This window comes from Emys orbicularis, chromosome 5 (assembly GCF_028017835.1).
Source record: "Emys orbicularis isolate rEmyOrb1 chromosome 5, rEmyOrb1.hap1, whole genome shotgun sequence".
Classification (NCBI taxonomy): Eukaryota; Metazoa; Chordata; order Testudines; family Emydidae; genus Emys; species Emys orbicularis.
The window spans coordinates 47,317,587-47,336,753 of record NC_088687.1 but is presented as its reverse complement, the minus strand read 5'-3'; the positions used below and the strand labels follow the sequence as shown (position 1 = coordinate 47,336,753).

Genomic DNA, 19,167 nt, shown 5'->3' with positions numbered 1-19,167 from the left:
GTTAGGATACACATCGACTCTTCATCAGAACCTATATTAAGTAAATCAGTATTTTTTACCTTGGATTCTGCTATGTCCTGGTTACCTTTAGGGACGACCAGGACTTTGATATTAGAGTGCAATTCTGATTACATTGCATTTTAGCTTGCATCTCCAAAGCAAAAGTACTTCTCATTGAGATCCCAGGTCTGGTGTTAATTAGGGTATTATCTCTAAATCCTTTGAATCTTTTCTATTTCTACCTAACTTTCGGCTTTAATGGCCTGTCTTTCTGCAATGACAACCTGTGCTGAATGTGTCTCTGATTTTGCTTCCACATTAGATAATGTATATTGTAGAGTGCTCGCCATTAACAGCTTCAATATGTACATCTTCCACAGAGTTTCACATCTTATCTGAAGATGTATAGGGCAGGGAATATGCCTTCTTAGAAGTGCCTAATATGTTTTTGGGCACTATAACATAATAAACAATACTGTAAGACTGCACCTTCAGGAGCATACTGCCTTTACATAGTGTGCTTGGACATCAGCTCAGTACTATTGAGAAGGACAAGCACCATATAATGAATCAGCCATCACTATGGACACAACTTTGTCATGGTAAAAATAAACAAAATTCATGGCACAATCATGGCAAAAAATAGATAATTCACATGGTGGTCACAGCAACCTTGTGGACACTGCTGGTTAGTTCACTCTGGTCTAATATTCCTCTTTGAAACGGGACTAGAACAAATTAAATGAACAAACTGTTAATGTGCAGTAGCTGATCAAAATGAAGGAACTTTTAATGCACGGTGGCTGATCAAAGCAAATGAATAGACTGTTACTGTGGACCCTGCTGCCGCACATTAACAGTTTGCAAGTTCAATTTTGATCTGGTCCTGTTTCAAAGAGGACTAGATCAGAGCAAATTAATGAATTGTTAATGCACCACAACTGATCAAAGCAAACAGACTGTTAATGCATGGCAGCAGGGTCCATATAAATGGCAACATTCATAGTTTCATGGCAATGGTAACTGCCGTGACATAATCGTATCCTTAATCATCAATGCCGCCTCTTGTGAGTTTTCTTTACAAGACTCCTATTCAAATACTGAGCATACCCAATTTTGTTTAGGTTGTAAGATCTGACAAGATCACATAGCGATATGGATGCAAATACAGATGGTACTCAAATAGACATTGAAAATCTGCAATTAAATTAACAATAAAACTTCAGAGACACAAGGTAGGTGAGGTAATATCTTTCATTGGACCAACTTCTTTTGGTGGAAGGGACAAGCTTTTGAGCTTCACAGAGGTTGGTCCAATAAGATGTGTCACCTCACCTAACTTGTCTCCTCATATCCTGCAACCAGCATGTCTACAACAACATTGAAAATCAAATGTCAGAAATTACTGCAGTGGAATGACGTCACAATAGGAAAGAACTAAAGTGGGCCCTGTGAGTATGAAATGTCCCATGGGATCCATGAGTTCTCCACACTTTTAGAGGAGTGGCACAAAATGAGATATGTGCATATGCAAGGTCACATGTGCATTGTCAAAGATAATAAAATATTCAGATGTATACTGCTGAGAGAGGAAAGAACAGGAGGGGACCTGCGTTAACTTACTGTGGATAGTGTACGTTCACCATTTTAGCGCCACACGTAGTGTAACTGTGTGAAATTGCTGTAAAGACACCACAGGGATCATACGGTTCAAGAGCAGTAATTGGACAGTTATTGATGACATTTTATTTTTGTGCAACATAAACATTGATTAGAGAGGGGAGGCTGTTGCTTTTCATGTTTTGATGATGTGTGTTTTTTCATCGCAAGGATTATCAGATCATAATATGCCACTACAATTATTATTATTGTAATGATGTGCCAATTGAGATGAGGTTGATGGATTAGCAAATCCTCCAGCAGAAGAAGCATGAGAAAGGGGACTTGGATTTGTGGAAATGTGTCTCGGGTTGTATTTGCATCCAGGCCTTTTATATAGGTAGGGCCCTACCAAATTCATGGTCCATTTTGGACAATTTCATAAACACAGGATTTTTAAAATTGTAAATTTCATTATTTCAGCTATTTAAATCTGAAATTTCATGGTGTTGTAATTGTAGCGGTCCTGACCCAAAAAGGAGTTGTGAGGGGGGTTAAAAAGTTATTGTAGGGGGAGGGTTGCAGTACTGCTACCCTTACTTCTGCGCTGCTAATGTTGCTGGCGGCGGTGCTGAGCAGCTAAAGAGCGGTGGTTGCTGGCCAGGAGCCCAGCTCTGAAGGCAGAGCTGCCACCAGCAGCAGCGCAGAAGTAAGGATGGCATGGTATGGTATTGCCACCCTTACTTCTGTGCTGCTGCCTGTAGAGCTGGGCTCTCAGTCAGCAGCTGCTACTCTCCGGCCACCCAGCTCTGAAGGCGGCAGCACAGAAGTAAGGATGGCATGGTATTGTATTGCCACCCTTACTTCTACACTGCTGCTGGCGGGACACCGCCTTTAGAGCTGGGCGCTCAGCCAACAACCGCTCCTCCCCAGCCACCCAGCTCTGAAGGCAGTGTAGAAGTAAGGGTGGCAATACCTCAACCCCCTAAAATAACCTTGCGACCCTCCTGCAATTCCCTTTTGGGTCAGGACGCCCAATTTGAGAAACACTGGTCTCCCACATGAAATCTGTATAGTATAGGGTAAAAGCACCCAAAAGACCACATTTCACAGTCCGTGATGCATTTTTAATGGCCGTGAATTTGGCAGGGCCCTAGTCATAGGGTTATAGTTTCCCTGTCACTCAAACAGTATCTGGTATTATGTTTCCCATTCTCTGAGAATGTATTTATACAAAATCTGATCTCATAGCCTTGCTTCTATGTATTAAGCTAAACGCAAATAATCACACCAGAGTCTGTTGATTTTTAAAATAAGAAAAATATTAAAACACAAACTCTACCTTCACATTTAAGTTTGAATGAGTGACAAATGCTTGTTTTTCATTAATTATTATTATTATTGCCTTGTGAATATGTAGGCTTCTGCGCTCAGGAAAATAAAGCACCTATTCCCTTTAAGGTAAAAGCTATTAGGGTGGGCATTAGTGGACAAGTTAGGGTCAGCACTAAGGGGTCATCAGTGGACAAGTTAGCCCCAAATGATACACACTTGGCCTCAAACTGAAGCCAAGATGCCTGGCCACACTTTCCCATTGAGTTGTCTCTTGAAAAACCCACAACCAAAGGATGAATAGTCTAACAGTCGGGTGCCCGATCCTACCCATTAATCCCAATGGGAATTTTGCCAATTAGTTCAGTGACAGCAATGGCAAACTCTAAAGCTGTAGTACTGCACCAAGCAATGTGGCATGAGTGCACGAAGCTCACTGGAGGTCAAGAGGCACTAGTAACTCTGATGAGCAGCAGATGTTAGGCAAGAGGATTCCAACTAAGTGTTGATTAAAATTTTAATTTTTCAATTAGAAGACAGCTGTTTGAAGTGCTTGGAATAGTAGATTTAATTGTCTTGTGCTTCTGGAGTCTTTGAGGAGAAAAATGGTTTGTAAAAAGCTTGAAATCTTTCAACAAAAAAGTAGAGGCCAAAAGTTCAGAGAATTCTCTATCTAGTGCTTTATCACACGGAGGCTCTAACTAAACTGCAGAATAAATGCTTGACGCAAGTACTACTAGTGAAGCGAATCAAAGAGACTGCTGATAAAATAATTGTGTGTCTGACTCTGGAAATTAAGATAACAGCAATAGAGATTAATAATCTGACCAACGAGGAGAAAGCCTGAGGAGAAGGTGAAGCAGAGAGAGTAAAATCTCTTATCCCACTCACTGGCAAATTTACAACTTGGAGAACAAGGCCTAAAACTATGATTCTTCAAACATCTACTACTGCTTGTGATGCTTATTATATTAATTAAGAGAGTAGCCAATGGGGAAAGAGTGGATGCATCAGTGCCAGAATGTCAATCACTGTGCTTAGTATGTGCTCCTAGTAACTCACTAGATCCTCTATTCCATGGCTTTCTGGTGGGTGGAGCTACTTGCAAGAATGTTTTGGAAATTAACTAGGTCTATGAACTTCCAGAGTTGGACCATTATGGTTGCTTCTTGCCTGGAAACAAGGAGGATCCTGACTTTGCTTAGGACATGGGTATATGTCCAGAATAAAAGGATGTTTCTTATAGACAGTCAGAAAATGAAGCCCAGCTGTGAAGAGCTGTGTGTGTATACATACAGAGATTACCTATGAAAAAACAAATGTGGAAGGTGCAGTGAGCTGGTTTGGGGCCACTGCATCAGAGGGGATGTCCTTGTGGATGCTGAAGCCTCTCAGGATGACAAGTCAGATTTTATCATTATGTCACACATCATCTCAGATTTTATGGGAAATTCTTGATTTGAGGTCTACAGATTAGCATAATGCATATGTTGGATTTGTGTCTCAAACTACAAAGTAATTTTAGACAATAGTAAAGAAAAGCTAGAGTGAAGCCGAGTGAAGCCAAGTGAAGCCTGGAAAGAAAGTGCAACAAAAGCAAGAGAGAGGAAGGAAGTGGTATATACTTGAAATAATATTTGGAGAAAATATTAATAAAATCTGACAGGTATTTATCAAATAATTTAACAAATACATTTTGAACTATTTGACAAGACTTACTACTAAGTTATACTTTATCAATTTGTTAGTTAACACTGCGTAATAAACAGTACACTACTACTTTTTTCCTTTAAATCACAATGAGCATAAAAACACAGGTATTTTTTATCCTAGCTAGCTGTCTTAGACCTCTGACTAGCATGTATCAGACTCATTTTTTGAAAAATGAGTATAATTATTAGAAAAACACAACTTCACTTTTGAAGAGATGGATATTCCAATATACAAAGCAGTGATATAGTTAGATAAATAACAACAACAGATGAGTGAACTTGTTCTACTGAATTTCAGACCCAGTCAACTGTCACAGTTTGAAACTTCAACTCAAAGATTATCTAGTTCAGGTTCTACTTTAAAAAGTCCATGATACAAAGAGCAGAAAGGGGTCAGAGTAAAAACTAGATTAAGATGTATGGTGAAAATGGCACCAATAATGATCAAAGTGAAATACAAGGAGACTGTAAAAAAGGGAGTTCGGGGGTGGACGGAGGGAGAAGAAAAATTCTAATGAAAATACACTGTATATAGAATTTTGAGGGTTACTCTCTATTCTCTATAGAAAGACGTTTGCTTCTTTTTCATCTATTCTTCTTTGGAAGGATTTAAATTGTTTTACCATAATACCAAAACATTTTGTTCCCAAATCCAAAAATAGCTTAATAGATTTTTCAAAATCTCCAACTCTATGAGGTTCTCCCAGCTTTATTAAGGGGCCAAATCCCAAAAGCCCTTACTGGTTTTTTTTAAATCTACTCCTTACTCAGGCAAACTCCTAATAAAGTCAGTTTTTCTTTTTTCACCTTCTCCACTCCTTTTTTCACACATTGATTTCCATAGCAGTTTGCCTATGTAAGGGTTAAGTTGTAGGTCCTGATATTAGGTCTACATAGGCCAGTCCCCACTATTGTCAGTGAGATTCCACATGGGTGTAGGAGTCCACCTACATGGCTTCTGCTGCAGGATCAGGGCCTAAAAACCTGATTCAAAGTCCACTGAAGTCAGTGGAAAGTCTCCCAATAACTTTCTGTTGAGTTTTGGTTTAAGCTTTAATTAAAGACCTCAGGATCTTGCCTAATAACGCTTTGCACATATATAGCGCCCTTTGTCCAAGACGACATGTACCCATGTAGACCAGATTAGAACCAGGATAATGCCTTTGACAACTGTATAAATTACGAAGCTGGAGAATACAAGTAACTTGTTTGACTTGCCCGAACAAGAATCTTAGCACAATTCCCACCCCACCACTATGTCACAATTTCTTTTAAAATGAAAGAATACCAATTCTCCATTATCTGAACAAGTGAGATATTTTAAGTAGCTCATATTAATTATGCCAAGAGACACCCATACTACTGAACAAATCAAATTCTTTTTTTCCTGAATGTATGTCATCCACTAATGTTAATAACACCAAAATAAACATAGGAAACCTTTAATATTCATTAAAAAAAGATTGTCACAAATAATTATTCTTATAAAAGTCTGAGGCAGAAGAATTATATGCAACCATTGTACAAGGAGAGTATGAAATCGTCAAAAAAAATTACAATTTTAGAGCAATCTTCTGTCCCTCTATTAAAAGTTAAGCAAGTCAACAATGTTAATAACTGATGATGTGCTAATTCTGTTCTTGTAATAAGCTGTATTGCTTGCACCACAAAGGACCTTTAAAAAAATTCTTTGTTTCACCTTATTATCAAACACTCTATAATCAACAGCAAGTCTTGGGGCATGCTGTTATATACAGCTCACCTATTCTGAAAATATTTTATTGTAGAACAGTTTCCTAATATTTGTGTTCTCCCCCAACTTTCTGTGACCCAGCTGCTATGCAAAATACCTCCGTTATGTAAAATATTACATTAAAGTATGGTTTCAACAAACTCATAACCTAGTGCTCTCCAAGCACAACAAAGGAGCACTTACTGCCATTGTCATCAGAATCCTCACTGCTGCTAGGAAGCCGACCTCGTTTCATGATCTCCACGGGAAACAGCTGGTGGCCTGTAAAGCAATGAGACAGCACTTAACCCAAGATAATACACAACCAGCAAGTTGTGTTTCAGATGGCATTCCAGGATTTACAGCATACAAATGAAAACAAACAGCTTTAAATAGCATTTAAAATATAAATAGTAAACATCCAAAAGATGAGTAATTAGACATATATCATATGGGCAGGTGAAAATGTGATTTAAGGAGGTCTGATGACAGTCCTGTGGTCACATTCATCTCCAGAAGCAAAAGCATATTTTTGTGTTTTCAGAAGTCTACAGTAGGTGAAGACCTACAGTAAAAGTACTCACACTGGTTAGATTTTCCTCCACCCCATTGTGGCTCTAGATTAGCAATAAAATTGTAGTATTATTGCCTCTGTAAATATGTAGATTGGCTGATATGTTTTTGAAGCAATTTTAGTCCTGGTGGAAGGTGCCAGCGTAACAGCACTGGAGAAAAAAGTCATCCATTTATCCACAGAGCAGGGAGCAGCAATGGAGTCTTCCCCTCTCTAACCAGCTAATGTGCATCAACCATGCTCTAGAACAGAGATTCTCAAACTATGGTCCTCGTACCCAAGCTCCATTCTGGTGGTCCGTGGATAGTTCCCTCTAAGGTGAGCGCCTGGGCGGCCGCACACAAGAGAATGAAGGGCCACCCATCTAATTAGTGGGGGCGCAGGCATGGCTCCACTAATTAGCTGCCTGGACCCTGGAGATGATGCACATGTAAGGTGAGGTGGTTGCCTTGGGGGAAATGGGGGATAGGTGGGAGGGGACAGTGGGTTGAGAAGAGGGGGTGGGGAGAATTTGAGATGTGCAGGACTGCGGCAGCCAGAGAAAAAAGCGACTTTCCCCAGCTCCAGGACTGCGGCTGCGGGGAAGAGACGGCCCTCCTTCCCAGCCTCAGCACTGTGGCTGCTGCGGTGGGGGAGAAACCCCGCTTCTTCCCAGCCCCAGCTCAGGGGCTGCTGCAGTGGGGGAAAGAGGGAGAGATCCCCCTTCTTCCCAACCCCAGCTTGGGGGCTGCCGCGGCAGGGGAGAGAGGGCACATCCATTGCGTTAGAAAGGTAAGACTACTGATATTAAAATGAGTTGTATGCTTTTATTTGTAGAACAAAAAAGTTTATTATTATTACTTTTTTTATATAGCGCTTTTATCCAAAGCGCTTTACAATAGTTAGCTAATGGTACAAACAACATTTGGAAAGATCATTAAGTGGTCCAACGAGACACTCAGCCATTTTCAAGTGGTCTGCGGAAAAAAAAGTTTGAGAACCACTGCTCTAGAATAGTGCTTCTCAAAGCCGGTCCACCGCTTTTTCAGGGAAAGCCCCTGGCGGTCCGGGCCGGTTTGTTTACCTGCCGCGGTTCGCTGCTCCAGGCCAATGGGGGCTGCGGGAAGCAGCATGGGCCGAGGGATGTGCTGGCCGCCCTTCCCGCTGCCCCCATTGGCCTGGAGCGGCGAACCGCAGCCAGTGGGAGCCGCAATCGGCCAAACCTGCGGATGCGGTAGGTAAACAAACCGGCCCAGACCGCCAGGGGCTTTCCCTGCACAAGCGGTGGCCCGACTTTGAGAAGCACTGCTCTAGAAGAAACCACCTCTGTGATGACAGAACAGTTCCCTCCTCCCAAGCATGCTTTTATATTACCCTCTCTGGCCTAATGCCAAATGTTATGCTGGCTTCTTTGATGCAGCATGCCTGTTCTGTAGGAGCTAGACAGACCCCCCAACTCGTAATAAAGAGGCTGCTAGGAAACTGCCGGATGGCAATGACTTTCAGTAACTATCAAGCTGAACTGCCCTTGAACCCACTGACTTAAGATACACAACTTTCACCTCTAACACCAACACCCCAAGCAGAGGTGATATGTTCTAATGCTTTATGATGTGGAATAATTCTAAATTTAATTTTCTTTAAAGTCTTCAATAGCTGGTGAGCATCGAAATGTAAAAGCCCATAAAAATTGAAGTTAAAAAGCGGAAACAACATGACATGACAAGGGTAGCAAAGCATGTTCACCATGAGTTAAAGTGACAAGTACTCTAGGGTGTACATCGAATTCCATGAGTCTTCATTTGCCATGTATCAACTGTAGTGACAATGAGAACTGGGTGATGCATTAGCAGCAAAATGCCAATGCACCCCTCCCAGGGGCAGATTCAGAAATCAACTGCCTAAGATTTTTGATTCTTACTTGGTGCAGAAAATCTAAACCTGGTATTCTCATATAAACTGGGATTTCCTAAGAACCTTTCAGCAAAACAGCTCCATGCTGTATGGGGCCAGTGGAAGAAATAGCTTCAATACATAACCAGGTTCAGAGAGACAAATATATCTCATTGCAGTAAAATTGCTGTTAGTACTTTCAACTTTTGTAAGAACAATTCCCACTTGAAAAGAGGGAAGTCTTGACCAAAACTTGCTGATAGTCCCAATAAAAATGTACAAATACCTTCTCAAACAAAATGACTCATATACAGAAAGGGGTACGGGTTTTTTGCTTAATTAACTCCCATTTTATCATAATTGAAAGATCTTGAGTAATGAAAGCCACAATTATCTTTTACTTCTCCAGGGAACCTGGTATAATAATAAGGGTTGATGCACTGGAGGATTTTCCTCCTTTGTGGCACTATGTAAAATCAATAAGATTGATTTATCTAACCTAAAGTGACTTACCGTATCAGAAATTAGAGTGAATATGGCTGTCTTTGAGATGCACAGTGGTTTTATGTTGCAAATGTTTGTCCACTAAAAGTTAATATGAAACCAAATACACCTCTACCCCTATATAACGCTGTCCTCGGGAGTCAAAAAATCTTACCGCATTATAGGTAAAACCGCGTTATATCGAACTTGTTTTGATCCGCACTGCTTTACCACGTTATATCCGAATTCGTGTTATATCGGGTCACGTTATATCGGGGTAGAGGTGTCGCTAATTTCATCATGACTTTTCATAACTATTTCAGAGGGCAACATATATTCAGAGGCGAAAGAATAATAATCAATTACACAATCTTCCCCCAGGTAATTTCAGAGGTGAAAGAATAATAATCAGTTACACAATCTCCCACAATTATATTATTAAACTTTTTCTGAATCAACAATTTTAGAATAAACTAGAACTTTATGCATTTAATAGACAGATTCAATATCAAGCTCAAAATACATGAGTCAGGCAGCAGCCATAAAGTTTGGATATAGATTTGGATTAAGTTTAAAGGTTTCAGATCCAGGATTTGGTATGACTCATTATAAAGAAAGTTCATTTGCAAAATTCAGATTCAAATCCCCAAAAAAGGCTTGGGAAACATACCCCAGATCTATGCGCTTCAGGACTAAGCCTACTCACGAGGATGAAATACACCTGTGCCTCAATTTACACCTCCTCCCAAGCCACAAACTCTACCTGCAATTTAAAGAAATATTAACAATACCAACGTAAAATTTTCTTACAGTGAAAATATTTCCTATGATTCAAGTAAAGAGGGCACTGAGAGAAACAGTGAAAAAATAAAATACAAATATCTAAGCTGCATACCTATAGCCCTAGACATCCCTGTTGGCCCATCTCTGACGTTTTCGCATTTGGTCCACAATTATTATATACACAGAAATTGCAAATAACATTTTATGTACATTGTGATGCTCAGGTGCCAATCAGAGCCGATTCCAAGCATACATAGTACAACTACTGTTTAGATTTCTTTCAGACAAGAAATGAGAATAATATTTCTGTCCAGCTTGGACTGAAATACTAGACAACCTCTGGCCAAGAGCAAGAAGACTAACCAAGAACTTTGTATAAGGTAGCAAATATAATTTCAGTCTTACAACCATTCTACTCCTCCTTTTCCCGAGTTCTTGCCCATCTATGAATGAGCATTTGGACACACAGTATTCAACCCCAGCACGATCCCAGCTATTGAAAAACCAAAGCAAAAATCTACTTGGCACTAATGGAATAAAGTCAGTAATCACTCTACAATAGATGTTCCCTGTAAGACAAATTTGTCCTCAGTTATGCGGGTGTAAATAGCAGGAATTCCAGTGATAATAAAAAGCAACAAAGAGTCCTGTGGCACCTTATAGACTAACAGATGTATTGGAGCATAAGCTTTCGTGGGTGAATACCCACTTCGTCAGATGCATGTAATGGAAATTTCCATTAAGTTTAAAGGTTTCACGTCTGACAAAGTGGGTATCATGCATGATAAATAAGCACAAAGGCTTGATTCATATGTCAGTCTAGAACTTCAGAACTGTCCTAACTTTTGTATCTTTAAGTCAAACCTTTAGCATTCCTTTAACAATGTAGGTTGTGGCTTAATTTCCAGTGACATACTTTTAACATTAAAGATCAACCATCTTTCCTGGAAGTGAGACAGACCTACCAATATATAGTATGCCAATACCTATGTCTACTAACGGCTTTATCAGAGCTGCCCGTTCACAAGTATGGTGTAGAACAGGGTTCGGCAGACTTTCAGAAGTGCTGTGCCGAGTCTTCATTTATTCACTCTAATTTAAGGTTTTGCGTGCCAGTAATACATTTTAACGTTTTTAGAAGGTCTCTTTCTATAGGTCTATAATATATAACTAAACCATTGTTGTATGTAAAGTAAATAAGGTTTTTAAAATGTTTAAGAAGCTTCATTTAAAATTAAATTAAAATGCCAGGCCCCCTGACCGATGACCAGGACCCGGGCAGTGTGAGTGCCACTGAAAATCAGCTAGCGTGCCGCCTTTGGCACGCGTGCCATAGGTTGCCTACCCCTGGTGTAGAAGGAAGTGGAGATTGGGGAGCCCTAAAAGCACAGTTTTACTGGAGGCAGCCATGACCCTGCTGCTTGTGCTCCTGGATCACAAGGGGTGTTGGGACAATCAGTGTTGCTCTAAGTGCTGCACACAGCAGTGAGGGCATGTCTGGATGGGGTGGAGGTCATGACCCTATGACTCCCCATCACATGCAAACTGACTATCCACATCAGGGCAGCACTGGGAGCTGGATGGCAGACACTATACTTGCACAGGGTGCAACAAGTGCTGCTGCTCTCTGCTCTTCCCCAGAGCCCAGGAGGCATTATTCCCTACCAAGACATACCACCACCTGTCACATCACTCGGCTACTAAAGTTGCTCTGTTCTTCCTCTTTCACTGCACTGGCTCTACGAACTATAATCTGTCTTTAATTCATTAGTTATGTACACTGCTTTGAAGATGTAAAGCACTGGGCAAGTGCTGAATACTATTCAGACCATTTTAAAATGAATAATATTTAAAGTCTGGGAGGCGGCTTCTGAGCCATTAGTGTATATGACATAGTGACAATCCCTATTTCACAGAAATATTTGTAAAATATGATGCAAATAAATGACTAATTGGTAATCAAATACAATGTCCTACTTCAGAATCCTCTCATACTTTCAAATCTTTGCAGGTGTCCGGTAATAATATCCATCCCCCGTACATCTCTACACAACTGGCTAGGTGCAGTAAAGACATGGAATTTCTGGCCTGCCTCTGAGTGATCCATTGCCAGAGGCAAAACACTGGATCTGAACCTACAGTGAGATACAGTATGGCAAATCCTCTGTTCTTATCAATATACGCTGATGGGCTTTGCTTTTCTTAGCGTTGTAAGAGGCTAATTTTAAAAAGGAAAGAAGGGACATAAAAATTAAACTAAAGGCCGATATCACATTTCTTGCTACACTTGTTCATCCACACAGAAATCAGTAGGATTGCACAGATATAGAACTGAGGGCAAAATCTGACCCCCGTTTTTTTTTTCAAGTAGGCAATCTAGTTTCCTTAGAAGAGAAGCCCAAACAATGTCACGTAAACAATGGCACAAAATGTACACCCACTCTAAATAGAATTTTTCATGCTTCAATTGCCTGGTAACAAAACTCCGTGAATTTTTTCTTTTTTGGTTGTTGAATCTGACCTGAAGTTCTTTCTAAGTGATGGGTAGGTTGGGGAAGAAGGTGTCATTTAAAAGTGGCAAATTGCTATTATTTTAATGACTAAACAGAAAGATTTTTATAATAATTATAAAAAAAATAAATGTGCATCCTCAGGTCAAAGCTTTTATATATCATATTTCCCACCAGAGAATTTTTTAATGATTTTATGAACCTCTGCGTAAACAGAGTTTATAATTCAAACTCTGATAGACCATTAACTATAACAGCGTTAATGTGTGTCACTATAATAAACTGCATTGAACAGCTGCAGAGACAGTAAGGAAAGAAAGCAGAATTATGACAGATGTACACCCTGAACACAGACTCAAAAATTAGCTTTTCTTGAAAGTAACAGACTAATTGCAATGATACTGACTACACTAAGACCTAATTATCATCAGCACACAAGAGATCACTTCAAACACTTTTGTACAAATGGGAAGCAAAGAATAATCTAGTCTTAATCAACTGAATGGTAGATGAAGACATTAGTCTCCAATTACTATATCCCTTAAACAGCTTTTCTAGTTCCCTTCACCAACAGATACCACCCAGAAAACACTGTGCTTTATATATTACAGACAGATATGTGAAAAAAGGGATAAACCCAAATCAAAAGTAATATTATCCAAATAAAATCCATGCTGATACTTTAGAACTCATCTTGATCAAGTTTAAAATACTCTGCTATCCCACTTTTTCATGCACACAAGAAATATAACTTGAGCTAGCATTCTATCTTTAAAGGGATATTGGGCATTTCTACAGTACAAAGGCCACAGAGACTTGATATGTGGAGAACAAGCCCTCACAAACTTGCAAGGGAAATATGTGGGCCAAATATGTTTGCCATATGAATCTGGAATATTTCCATTGACTTCAGTAGAGCTATTCAAAATCTACACCAGGATAAACTAAAGCAGAATTTGGCTCTATCAGGTCAATTATCATTGCCTTACCACTTATGTACTCATTTACACTGCAAAGTGAGTGCAATATGCTACCCTTCTGGTTTTGGTAGCATTTTACATTGCCTTTGCACTGGTGTAAATGACTACTCAGGGTATAGAGGAATGAGAAATTGGACCCCACCTATTAATTTAACCCACCCCTCACCCATTAGATTTATTGATTGCTTCAATCTAGAGTGTGCTGTCAACTGGGCCAATTCTAGCAGGTAGCAGCAGTGTAAAGAGGTAGCACTGAGCATATGGAAAAAGCATTAGGCAGATGATATATTTTTTTAATATAATATTTCTGTGATCTAAAAATGAAACAGGAGAAGGTAAAAGGGAAATTTGCAGCTATGAGGGAAAGTGTTTTTTATTATTTCATTGTAGACGTATGTATGAACCATAGCTTAAAACAGGCAGTGGGGAGAAATCTGCCTCTGGAGGGAGAATCCTGTCACTAAAATGCACACCCCTTACTGTCTGAACAGAATATCCCACTGAGTGTGAGAACCTCTAGAAACAGAATCATACCAAACATATTTTAGTGTAATATTTATTAAGGTCTTAGGCTTGCAAGCATGTTTATTTAAAAGAGAATGATTACCTCCAAAAGTGTTAATCCAAATCACAGTTAAATCTCTTTCTTTGGGAATGGGTGTGATACTAATCATCTTTTATTTAAAATAAAAGTTAAAATTGAAAATAAAAGGAAAACAACTGTTGGTAAGTTGCTATTCGATTACCATAACTTCTAATGTAACAACTATCCAAAGGGCAGATAGCTATGTTTAAAACTTTCATATAGCTACATAAACTAGTCATTTGTGTCAAGGCATGGCCCATTATTATTTGATGAGTGACAGGTCTGAAAATCCAGCATAGTCTCTGCTTGCTGGCATCAGATTAATTTCATTTGAATAAAAATTATTACTTAAAAAGGAAAGGGCCTGCAGCGGAAAATTAATCATAGGTATGTTAATTTCCATAAGAAAGGCCATACTAGGTCAGACCAATGGTCCATCTACCCCAGTATACTGTCTTCTTAGAGTGGCCAATGCCAGATGCTTCAGAGAGAATGAACAAAACTGGGCAATTATCAATTAATCCATCCTGTCATCCAGGCTCAGCTTCTGGCAGTTGGAGAATCAGGAACACCAAGAGCATGGGACTGCATCCCTGACCATCTTGGCTAACAAGCACTGGTGGGACTATACTCCATGAACTTATTTAATTCCTTTTTGAACCCCATTACAGTTTTGGCCTTTACACCATCCCCTGGCAATGAGTTCCACAGGTTGATAGTGCATTGTGTGAAGAAGTACTTTCTTATGTTTGTTTTAAACTTGCAGCCTATTTATTTCATCAGGTGATCCCTGGTTTGTGTGTTACATGAAGGGGTAAACAACACTTCCCTATTCACTTTCTCCACACCATTCATATTCCCCACTCAGTCATCTCTTTTCTAAGATGAACAGTCTCAGCCCTTATTCATGTCTCCTCATATGGAAGCGGTTTCAATCCCCCTAATCATTTTTGTTGCTCTTCTCTGTATCGTTATCATTTCCAATAAATCTCTTTTGAGAAGGGGTGACCAGAACTTCACACAGTATTCAATGTGTGAGTGTACCACGGATTTATACAGTGGCATTACAATGTTTTCTGTTTTATTATCTATCCCTTTCCTAATGATTCCTTACATTTTTGTGTGGTTTTGGCAGCTGCTGCACACTGATCAGATGTTTTCAGAAAGCTATCCACGACTCCAAGATCTTGAGTGTTACCACCCAATCATTTTGTATCTCTCATTGGGATTATTTTTTCCAGTGTGCATTACTTTGCATTTATCAACAGTGAATTTCATCTGCAATTTTACAAGAGATAAGGCGGGTGAGGTAAAATCTTTTTTTGGACCTTCTGTTGGTGAGAGATACAAGCATTCAAGCTACACAGAGCTGCATATAAATCTACCATTTTATTGCCCAGCCACCCAGTTTAGTAAAATCCCTTTGCAACTCTTTGCAGTTAGCTTTGAACTTAACTATCTTGAGTAATTTTGTATCATCTGCAAATTTTGACAGCTCGCTATTCATTCCCTTTTTTCCAATTCATTAATGAATATGTTGAACAGCACAGGTCCAAATACAAATCTTGGGGGGACCCCACTATTTACCTCTCTCTATTGTGAAAACTGACCATTAATGTTCCCACCCTTTTTTGTTTCCTATTTTTTAAACCAGATACTGATCCATGAGAAGACCTTCCCTCTTATCCCATGACTGCTTAGTTTGCATAAGAACCTTTGGTGTAATGGTGTGTGACCTTGTCAGTATTTCTAAAAGTCCAGGTACATCAACTGGATCACCCTTGTCCACATAATGCTTGTTCATACCCTCAAAAAATTCTAATAGATGAGAAATCATGCCTCACCATTTACAAAAGCTGTGTTGACTCCTAACCAATATACTGTGTTCATCGATGTGTTTGATAATTCTATTCTTTACTATAATTTCAACCAATTTGCCTGGTACGGAAGTTAGGCTTACTGGACTGTAATTGCCAGGATCACTTCTGGAATCTTTTTTTAAAAAATCAACAATACAGAGGCTGATTTAAGCAATAGGTTACATCCCACAGTTAATAGTTCTGCAATTTCATATTCAAGTTTCTTCAGAACTCTTAGGTGAATACCATCTGCTCTGGTGAGTTATTACTTGTTTATCAATTTGTTCCAAAACCTCCCATACTGATACCTTAGTTCCCAAGAACAGAGCTCTTGAAAGCTAAATAATTGTCAAAAAAATCGTTTAATAACGTTAATAATTTGCATATGTGATCAAAACAAATATTCACTGCTGGGATAGTGGACTGCAGATCTAGAACTGCCTTGGTTTTAGGAAGGCTTCCTTATTTTGGGAGGCTCATTCTGAGGCCATGTTTAAAGTCTGCTTTTCTGGTAATGAAGCAATTCTGCTGCTTGTATTCTTAAAACATCACCCTTTATTTTTCAGCTCTTTCTGGTTCAAATATACGTTCCCACCCGGAGCTCCTAGCATGCTGGGGCGGCAGCTGCTAAGAGGTAGAGTTCTGTCTCCTAAACCCACCCAGCTTTCCCGATCCACACAACACAGAGCTCATTTATCGCCAGCCAATACCGGTGCCGTGGGCTCGCAGCGCCGCCGTGGAGGCTGCTCGTACTGTGAGGTCCGGACGGAGGCATCAGACACAAACAAAGACTGGGAAGGGAGGTGGAGAAGCCGGGAAGAAAGTATTACCCCCCTCCCCCCAGCAGCGCTGCTGTCGCTGGACTAAATCCTTCTAGCGATGATAGCACCTTCGTGCACGGCAGGCAAAAATCCCATCTCATCTGCACCTCTCCTGTTTGTCTCCGTATGAAACTGACCAGATCTCCCCCGCCTCCTCCTGTCCCTCTCCCTCTGCTCCTCCCCTCCCAACAGATGCACCAATCCGCTCAGCTGCAAATCAAACTTGATGCCCCCAGCTCAGCTCCCTGTTTCCCAAATCCATATCATTGCTACGGCCATGCAACCCTCCCCATCTCCACCCCCCGCTCTCCATGTTGCAATGTCTGGGGAGGGCGAGGTGGGGGACGGTTTCGACTAGGATTGACTCGCAGCAGCACTGAGACTTGAGCTCGTTTTCTGTCGGTCTCTCCTCCCACTGCCAGACAGTTCTGGAAACTGTGTATCACCTCTTGTCATAGGAAACCATCCACCAGGCGGTGCAAACAAACACACACCACCCTCTACCACCACCCTCCCCAAAATAATAAAATCCGCACCATAAACTGCTAATGAATAGCGAAGAAAAAAAAATCAAGACCCAAAGCTTGAAAATCTGCAAAATCTGAGCATGCAACGAACAGAGTCCAGGGATACGAGGAGCAGCAGCAGGGCGGCTTTGTCTAATTTCAGCAACTGGAATAATCGCCTGCGCTGCACTCTGGGGACGCCAAGGATGGCCCGTTAGATCGAAATGATGCAGTTATTTGAAAACACCATAACCTACACCCATTTCCCTTGTCAAGGCCTTAGTAAAGGAAGAGGGAGAGCTATTAAGAGCCAAAGTCTTCCCTTACACCTGTACAATCTCACAGACATTTTGCATCACCTCTTGATTTCATTAGTATATCCTTATAACTACATATGCATTTCAATATCATCTGGGAGATTTAAGAGCTTCATCGGCAATAGCCATTGCAATTCACTGTATTTATTATGGTTATACTAATTATGAATTGTGCTATTTATTTTAATGCATAATAATTGTACCCATCACCGTGCTATTGGGGAAATTAATGTGGCACCCCAATGATTAATTCTACAGTGCACTTAATAGGATCGGGGTTATTCAAGTGCCACCCCCACTAAACGCAAGTGGCACCCTTGTCTGAATGCGACTGCACGGGTAGTTGTGGGCCGAATCTAGCCCCCGATTTCTCCCTGAATGAACGAAAATGGCTTGCAGAAGTTTATATCAAGCACCCGCACGTGTTTGCTTGTGCAATGGAACCCCGCGTGGATTTGAACTCGCCAGCCCCCCGCGGGAGTGGGGTGGTGGAACTGGGAAGGATCGCATTGAATGGAGAAGTTCAGAAGCCTCTTGGCCGCTCTTACTGCCGCCGTGCACCTGCTTGCAGTGGCCCCTACCCCCCTCCCAGACCCAGCACAGAGGAGCCCGATGAGGCAAACCCCTCCTCCTTCCCGCCGGGGGAGGCTAGCGGGGTGTCGAATCTCTGCAGCAAACGAGACCGTTCCGACGGGACTGAATCTCGGGTCAACATTCCAGCCCCTGCCCGCATCCATCATTCTCAGCAGCAGCAGCGCTGGGCACCGAGAGAATCTGCTGCCACCCAGCAGAGCCCGAGCAGCCAAACCACCACCCCCACCTCCTCCCTACTCAGACACACACACACACCCCTTCCCTCCATACACTCACACTCTCCCAACACGTGCACTTCAAGGCTGTTACAACTTGCTCTCCAGCAGGAGCTACTGTACACTCGGACTCGGCTGAAAATAAATGGATGTGGCAATATGCTAAACCCTACACCTCCTCCACAAATGCCCATTAGTGCCTAAAATCACAATCGCATCAAGTTCACGACTAATTGGCCAACGCTCTCCTACTCCAAAAGGAAACTTCTGCCTAATTTCACCGGTCAACGGTTTTTATACTTTCCAAGCATTTTTTTTTAAAACTACTGCAAGTAAAATCCAAACACGATTTGGATGAATGTAATTGCAAAGCTGCCTGCACACAAACTAACACCCTCGCCGCCCTTGAATTGATGCAATGGATATTTTGGACATGTGGGTGACACAGTGACAGATACTGGCCATGGCCACCCCCCTCCCCCCTGTCTATAGGTCTATATCTAAAAGGACCTGCGCTCTGCCATTGCCATCTGTCTACCAAGTTGATACAATGCTTTTTACTTTTCAACCAGGCTGATGCAGCATTAATTAATTCAGAATACTCCCCTTACCACTCTCATTTTTTTAAAAAAACCTACAGCAAAGTCAAATACATATCAAATAAAAAACTTAAGTGGAGAACTGTGTTAATT

The 19,167-nt window shown here is 40.9% G+C and overlaps 1 protein-coding gene across 2 annotated transcripts in view; it reads right to left on the bottom strand.

Moving 5' to 3' along the window:
- JADE1 (jade family PHD finger 1) overlaps positions 1 to 19,167 on the bottom strand; it is a 58,133-nt gene that overhangs the window by 38,346 nt on the left and 620 nt on the right. For both annotated transcript variants that reach the window (XM_065404866.1, XM_065404867.1), the window contains exon 2: positions 6,580 to 6,657. In XM_065404866.1, the coding sequence (XP_065260938.1) occupies positions 6,580 to 6,631 (52 nt within the window). In that variant the 5' untranslated portion in view covers positions 6,632 to 6,657. The remainder of the gene's footprint in view (positions 1 to 6,579; positions 6,658 to 19,167) is intronic.